General features: G+C 44.2%; 1 protein-coding gene across 1 annotated transcript; it reads right to left on the bottom strand.

Moving 5' to 3' along the window:
* Positions 1 to 13: 13 nt before the first annotated feature.
* LOC118755801 lies at positions 14 to 8092 on the bottom strand. The gene is made up of 2 exons (XM_036490616.1): positions 8040 to 8092; positions 14 to 1252 (listed from the first exon to the last, which is right to left on the bottom strand). Exon 2 carries the CDS (start codon positions 1250 to 1252, stop codon positions 641 to 643), a length of 612 nt encoding a protein of 203 aa, XP_036346509.1. The 5' UTR covers positions 8040 to 8092; the 3' UTR covers positions 14 to 640.
* Positions 8093 to 8094: the final 2 nt, after the last annotated feature.

The raw sequence follows: 8094 nt of genomic DNA, 5'->3' as shown, positions 1-8094 counted from the left end.
GATTGCGGTGGCAATTATTGGCGGTGCAGATGTTACGGCGTCGATTGGGTGACCAATGGCTTAGGGTCAACGTGGGCGTAGCTCTCTTCCCACGGCGGGACTAGCAAAGCTCCAACGATGGATGCAGCAAACCTGTATGCAAAACGCACGCAGCGATAGAAACTAGACGCACAAATGACCTGAATCGCGCACAAGAACGTATAAAACTCGTGAACGTTTTCTTTTGTAATACAGTTTTATTTTCGCGACTTTCGCGTATAAAAGTTAGTAATTCAGTACAAGATTAAAGTTCTAATTTATTCGCGCACGAGCACTGCGACCTTTTCGGAGGCTTACAAGAACGAGAATATATATATGTATGCAAAACAAATGTCAAAAAAAAGTCTACACAGATACGAGTAGACAATACATGCATTGCCACCCGTATCGCCAGATGCTTACATAGCGCCTAGACTATCAGTTTAGACAAATTTACAAATTCAGTGCTCAAGATAAAAATTCAATAGAAAAATACAAAATTCATTGCAAACAAATTGCCGCGTTTATATGAAGAAAAAAATGTAATTGGATGATCCGAAGAAGTTAACGGCGAACGTGCTGCAGCGTTGTTCGCGTGAACATCCAGCCGGCCCTAGCCGCATTAAGCGGATAGTGCTTCCTTTAACTCCTGGAGTGCCCTGAGCGCCTCCTGAACCAATAGCTTTGTGGTCTTGTCTCGGTAATTTGCGGTTTGCAGTCCCTCCTTCGTGCGCCGGACTCTACGGTTTTCGACGTTCGTGGCCGTTGGATGGTGTCGGAGGTGCTTGGAGCGAGCTTGGGTACGCCCTGATCCCCCACGTTGTGGGGAGTGTAACTTGGGCTGAACTAGTCGTTTGAGGGGCTGCACTGCGGCATTCGGGCTGCTGCGGCGGACTGTCGATGTACTACGTCGATGCAAGAGGGTGTGGTGCTGCAGCGAACAAACCTTGCAAAGACCACTTGAGGTACATTCAGCTGTAGTGTGCGACAACGCCAGACAGTTCGTACAATATTTATGTGCCCTTGCCAACAAAAACCGTTGCTGCGGCTGCATACTTGCAAACACGGGGCATAGACGCAGTGCGTGGTGACGGGTGCACAAGCGGCATCGTTGGTAGTCCTCCTCGATACGGTGAGAGCCAGGTGATGGTTCGCGTTCCACGGAGGGTGTCATTACCACTTTGGACTTAAGTAATGCGCGCGGCGCTGGCGTTGGGGTTCCACTGTGGTCCATCTGTAAAGATTTTATATACGGAGATTTTTAGTTTTTCGTATTATACCAGGTGGGAGACATATGAGACAGCTACGAGAAGTGTGTAGGTATGTGTCGTGTGTGGAAATAGGCAAATACATATACAGCAATCTGGCTGCGTTATTGTGGTAAGGGATGTATGGAGTGGTTAATCGGCTTCAAGGCGAGAGGGGACATCTTCGCTCGAAGGCAGAAATACTAATTTTACTAATGGCCGAGTGAGGAGGCCGGTTTGGGTGCGGACGTCGACCACACGAATGTGTCCATCCATGCCAGGGTGCAACCTTTCGATGCGGCCCAGGCGCCATTCCGTGGGCGGGAGTGTGTCATCATTAATGACTACGCATTCTCCGATTCTGGGTTCTACTTGAGCATTCTTCCACCTGTGTCGCTTATGAAGGTCTTTGAGGTAGTCTTCCTTCCATCGTTTTGCGAATTGGTGGTGCAAGACCTTGAGTTTTTCCCATCTATTAATGAGCGAGAGTTTTTCGTGATTAGATTCGGGGAAAGATAGGAGGGGAGCACCCCGGAGGAAGTGGCCAGGTGAGAGCGCTGTTAAGTCCTTCGGATCCTGGGTGAGTGGAGATATCGGACGAGAATTTAATACAGCTGCTACTCTTATTAAAAGGGTAGTAAACTCCTCAAACGTAAATTTATGGGGGCCGGCAGTCCTTTTGAAGTGAAGTTTAAAACTTTTAACTGCAGACTCCCATAAGCCACCCATGTGCGGGGCGCTGGGAGGGATAAACTGCCAATTAATACCCTGGGGTGAGTATTTTTGGACAATATCACGGGATACAGTTTGGAGAAAGACAGAGAACTCCTTTTCAATGGCTCTTTTGGCTCCTATAAAAGTTTTGCCATTGTCGCTCATCATTTTAGCGGGGTAACCACGGCGACCAACAAAACGAGCAAAGGCGGCGAGAAATGCCTCTTTGGTCAGGTCTGAGCACAGCTCGAGGTGTACCGCCTTTGTTGTGAAGCACACAAAGACGGCCACATAGCCTTTCATTAAAGCGGGGGATCTTAGCATAGAGGCTTTTATTTGAAAAGGCCCAGCAAAATCGACACCGGTGGTGGTGAAGGGCGGAGCGAAGGTGCATCGTTCGGGCGGCAGGGCAGCCATAATCTGCGAGCGCATTTGCTGTTTGTGAATGGTGCATGATTTACATTGATAAATACATTTTTTGATGAGGGGTTTTAGCCGGGGAATATACAATTCTTGCCTGGTCATCTGCTGCATAAGTCGTACTTCTGCATGGAGCAGGAGATCATGGAGAAATTTTAGATAGAGAAATGCGAATCGGGACTTTTCCGGAATTATAATGGGGTGACGTTCGTTATAGCTCAGGGTAGCATGAGCAAGGCGTCCATTGACGCGGATAACTCCATTTTTATCCAAGAAGGGGTTAAGAACTAATAGGGAACTCTTTTTGTCAATGGGTTTTGAGTCTTCTAAGCGGGCTTTTTCATGGGGGAAGTGACGGGTTTGCGTAAGGATGATCAGACGAATTTTTGCTTGGCGGAGCTCATCATGTGATAGCGGGGATGATGCGCGGTCAGAAGCTCCTGTCCCTTTGTCCTTTAGTCGTCTGATGAACTTGAAGACGTAAGCCATCACTCTCAAGGCTCGAGAGAAAGAGGAAAACCTGTCCAGAATGTCGGGGTCTTCTTCGGTTGTGAGGAGTGCCTCCACTCTTCGTACTTCCGGGGGGTTGACATTGCGGACTGGGGGTTTTGGCCATCCTTCGGGGGGCTTGGATAGCCACTCAGGACCATTCCACCATAACGACGACGCTGCTAAGTCTAGTGGCTTGCAACCCCTTGTGCCCATATCTGCGGGGTTGTCGCTGCTGCATACATGTCGCCAGGTGGCGTTTCCGACGAGTTCCAAGATCTCCGCGGTGCGATTAGAGACGAACGTTTTCCAAGAGTGGGGTGGTTTTTCCAGCCATGCCAATACAATTTCAGAGTCAGACCATAGTACCAGTTTTCTTTTAGAGAGGTCGAGATGGGACTGAATAGCTGCGACAAGTTTGGCTAGGAGAAGAGCTCCGCAGAGCTCAAGCCGGGGTAAGCTAGTTGTTCGAAGGGGTGCTACCTTGCCTTTGGAAACCAGAAGATGAGAAGACATACTGGAACCATGAGTAGTTCGAACATATACGTTGGCACAATATGCCTTTTCTGAGGCGTCGCAGAATCCATGGAGTTCAACATGCTGGTCGGGAACAAAGTTTACCCATCGGGGTATTTGAATGGTCGAGATTGTGTGGAGATTTTGTGCGAACTGAGACCATTTAACAAGACGGAGGGGCTTGACTTTTTCGTCCCAGTCAGTTCCGTCGATCCAGAGCTCTTGTAAGAGAATCTTTGCCTGGATCATTATCGGCGTAAGCCACCCTGCGGGGTCAAAAAGTTTCGCGACAGAGGAGAGAATCTGTCGTTTAGTGCTAGCAGATAAGGCTGGGATGGAGTCGATCGTATAGGAAAACGTGTCTGTGAGCGCGTTCCATTGGATCCCTAGAGTCTTTGTGGTACTTGCCTTTTCGAACTCGAGAAAATTAGTATCGAGCAAGTCCTCTTTCCTTATATTTTTGAGAATTTCTGGGTGGTTCGCTGTTATTTTCTTTAAGGGAAAGCCTGCCGAGTTTAGAGCCTGAATGACTTGGGTGAGAGATTGAGTGGCGATTGTCAGATCGTGGCTGCCGGAGAGTATGTCATCCACATACGTCTCTTTATTCAGAATGTGGGCGGCCATTGGGTAGTTGGTTTTTTCATCTTGTGCTACTTGGTGAAGTGTGCGAATGGCGAGGTAGGGCGCACAGTTTACACCGAATGTGACCGTTTTTAATTTATAATCTTGAATGGGACTGGTTGTGGGTGAACGAAAGATTATTCTTTGAAAGTCCTGGTCTTCGGGATGTAGCAGTATTTGTCGGTACATCTTTTCGACATCACCATTAAATACAAATTTATACATTCGCCACTTGAGGATGAGAAGCATCAAATCAGGCTGGAGAGTTGGTCCGGTATATAATACATCGTTAAGAGAGTAACCGGATCCCGAAATCTTTGATGCATTAAAGACAACTCGTACCTTTGTCGTTCGTTTTTCGGGCTTAATGACCGCATGGTGAGGGAGATAGAACGACATGTACTTGCCTGAGAGGAATTTTTCTTGGGAAACCGTTTTTTCCATGTGGTTTAGGGTGAGCTATTCTTCCAGGACATTATCATATGAGGCCTTTAAATCGCCCTTTTTGAGGAGGTTTCTCTCCATTCCGAGAAATTGCTGAAGCGCTGAGGAGCGAGAGTAACCTAAAGAGATTTCTTTGGGGAAGCTTGGCTTGAACGGAAGCCTGACCACATAACGACCATCAGAGTTGCGAGAAGTGGTGGATTTATAGAAATCTTCGCAAAAGTCGTCTTCAGGGGTGGTATGCTTGAGTTTTGGAACTTCTTCTAGTTCCCAAAACCGACGCAATTGTGAGTTGAGATGCTCATTAGAAATTTCCTCTATTTGTGTAGAGTATGAAGCTATATTTTCGTAAATCTGACCACTAAGTATCCAACCGAATATTGTCTTTTGAGCTAGCAGAGTTGGTGAGATTTTTTCAATGCCCTCCTCGATTATTTGAGGGATGACATCACTGCCTAACACGAGGTCAATCTGGGATGGGGAGTGGCAGTTTGGATCTGCCAGTTCAAGATGGGACCATTTTTCTTTGTGGTCATGATTAAGTGGGAACTTGGGGAGCATTTTTGTCAGCTGTGGTAACACGATAGCTTGAGCATTTATTTTAGTTTGGAGATCGGCGGAAACCAAGACTAAAGAGCATAATTTGTTCGAAGTTTGAACAACTCTTCCACCCATGCCCGAGATTTCAAATTTTGAGGATTTGCAGGGCAGCCCTAGCTTATTTTGAGCTTTGGTGGAGATAAAGCTTCGTTCTGACCCCTGATCTATAAGAGCTCTGAGTTTAAATATTTCTCCTCGGTGTGATACCGGTACCATAGCTGTCGGGAGGAGTATTTTGCTCTCATTCGCTGAATAGAATGATTGCACCTGAGTTCCAACTGCTTCCTGTTCATTAGTGTCTGTTTGGGGTGAAGTGTGCACACTTGAGTTTGTAGAAATTGTGGTTGCCACTTGCGAAGTGGTTTTTTGTACTCTTGGGGGTTGCCTTTTCGGCATGGAGTTTGTGGCTTCATGGAGCACCGAGTTGTGCCGTTCACTACAATGGCTACAAGTTTGTGTGCTAGGGCAATCTTTCAACAAGTGTGACTGGGATAGACAATTGAAGCACATATTATTTTCTCTTACGAACTTCTTGCGATCAGAGATTGACAACTTTCGGAATTTGAAGCAGTTCCACAGCGAATGAGAGGAGGTCTTACACATCGAACATTTGTGCATTATTCGCTGCTCTGTCACGTGAGATTGTATTTGTGACATCGATCTGTTTTGAAAGTTTTGAGAGTGAGGGGGTTTAAAAGGTGGTTTGTTATAAGAGAAAGGCGGCTTTGAAGAGCTAGTGGGCTGAACAGGAGGTCTCGCCTTCGGCAGGCGCCATTGATCAACTCTTTCGGCCACTTCATAACGAGTAGTGAGAAACTGGTCCATTTGGGACCAATTGGGGAGGTCTTTCCTCGAGCTGAGGGATTGTTCCCACAGGGATACTGTGGTTTCGGGAAGCTTAGAGGTGACTATATAGATGAGGATGGGGTCCCAATTTTCGGTTGAGACTTGCTGAGTTGCGAGAATTTGAAGGCAGTTGTTTACAGAAGACTGCAGCCTTTGTATGTCTTCGCTGCTTTCGGTGGGAATGGGTTTGAGGTTCATTAAGATTCGTATTTGGTTGTCTACCAAAATACGCTTATTCTCATATCGAGACCGAAGTGCTTCCCATGCGAGATTAAAGCTTTCATCACAGAGAGGGAATTGCTTTACTATTTGATTGGCTTTACCTTGAGTTTTGTACCTGAGATGGTACAACTTTTGGCCTTGGGTGAGTTCAGGGTGATTTATGTATACCGCTGTGAACATATCCCGGAAAGAGGGCCATTGTTCATAACTTCCGTAAAATACTTCGGTGTCACAAGGAGGGACGGTTAAGCCGAGGCCAGACTGGCGTTTGGGTTGTGATGAAGAGGGAGTAGGCATGGGAGTGCTCACTTGCTTATGAAGATGGAGCTGGTCAGCGATTTGAGCTTTAGTGTCTTCATATTGATCAAGACAAGACCGATATTTGCGAAAAGCACTTGCTTTGAAATCTTCGGGAAGGTCTTGCTCGTCTGCCTCTACAACTACATCATAAGAGTTTTGAACTCGATTCCAAAAATTGTCTAAACTCGTATCTTTTATTTTCAGGCTTGATTCTGAGTTATTTTCGAGAGGTAGGGATTTGAATCTTGAACAGTAATCGACTAAATTATCAGTCTCTGCAATAAACTTAACGGAGGCCAATTGCCTTTGTTTTTTTGAAGTTTTCCCGCTTGAGCGGGCAGAGCGTTGAGTTTCGATCGCAACGATTTTCTCTTCATCACTCATTTTGGGAAGTTGGGATTCTTCGTTAAGCCCCGAGAAAATTTATAATTTAGTCTGAAAGGACTGGGGTTGAGGGACTGAGAGAGAGGGATGCCTGAGGGAGATGCAAAGAACTCGAGAATACTACAAGAATGAAATTTTTTTTTTTTTTTTAAGTAAATGCGATTCCTCTTACAGGAATGCCAGAGAATTTAATGCAATTCCTTGTTAAAGGAATGCCAGAGAAGTAAATATACAGATATAAAATGAGCAAATAAATAATGAAATGTGTGAGTTTTGCGATTCTGTCAGTGCTCGATTGCGAATTAGGGAAAAATAGAGATTTAATTTATTTACAAATTTATTTATTTAACCGTTTTTGAGAATATAGTTATTTCGAGAAACTTGCTCAACGAATGAAAGAGTACGAGAAAAATTTAGTTTATGTAAATGCAAGTTTTTTTTTTTTTCACGCGACTGTAACCGCAATTTTATGTATATGTAAAAGGGCCACTCAGTAGAAGAACGAGAATGCGCTTTTATTAACTTTGGGTGAAATGCAAATTTAATTCACGGGACTGTAACCGATGGTGTTTGTACTTTTATTTCTGAATACTTTTCCAATGCAAACCGACCACTGTATCGCACTTTATATATGTAAATTTGTGTATATTTATATATGTAAATATGTGTATATATATCGCTTTATATTCTCTTGCGCGCTTGCGAATTTGAGATTAGGGGTGCACTACTGAGAAAATTATTATTTTACTATAATTGCTTAATTTAATTTTCATGCAAATGTGAGGTATGGAAATTTGGTATGATAAATATCAATGATATTAATTTTATATTTGAATTCTGTAACTGCAGATGAGATAAGAGATTAAACGTATGTACTTATGTACTTGTGTATGTATCTGTGGACTGTATGTATAAAGTATAAGAGTTTTTAAGCAGTTAAGTACATAAGCGCAGAGAAGGAGAGCTATATGTATAATTAATATACGGGATTTTCTTTAAATTGCGGGAATTATTTGCACGAAATTAAACATGTACATATGTACAATTGCTAGCTATATTTTTTAACGGAATGAGGGTTCCGTTTTTTTTTTGGAAAAGGCGCACAAAGTTTTTTCAAACTTCTAAATGTTTGGAAGCGATATACTTATGTATGTATGTATGTATATTGAAATTATATTTTCCGTGGGGACGCAAAGGGAGATTCAAGCGCTTACTTACGGTTTTTAGGGGGGGGTTTTACTTATTTATTCCAACGGCGTTGGTTCCTTGCTGG

This window comes from Rhagoletis pomonella, unplaced genomic scaffold (assembly GCF_013731165.1).
Source record: "Rhagoletis pomonella isolate Grant_MI unplaced genomic scaffold, Rhpom_1.0 Rhpom_scaffold_07429, whole genome shotgun sequence".
NCBI classification, from domain to species: Eukaryota; Metazoa; Arthropoda; class Insecta; order Diptera; family Tephritidae; genus Rhagoletis; species Rhagoletis pomonella.
Note: the sequence above shows the minus strand (reverse complement) of the source record. Positions and strands in the feature narration are given on the sequence as shown.

Bases quoted from the DNA above. Each gene is read 5' to 3' on its own strand.
- LOC118755801 (XM_036490616.1), bottom strand. From the start codon at position 1,252: ATGGACCACAGTGGAACCCCAACGCCAGCGCCGCGCGCATTACTTAAG.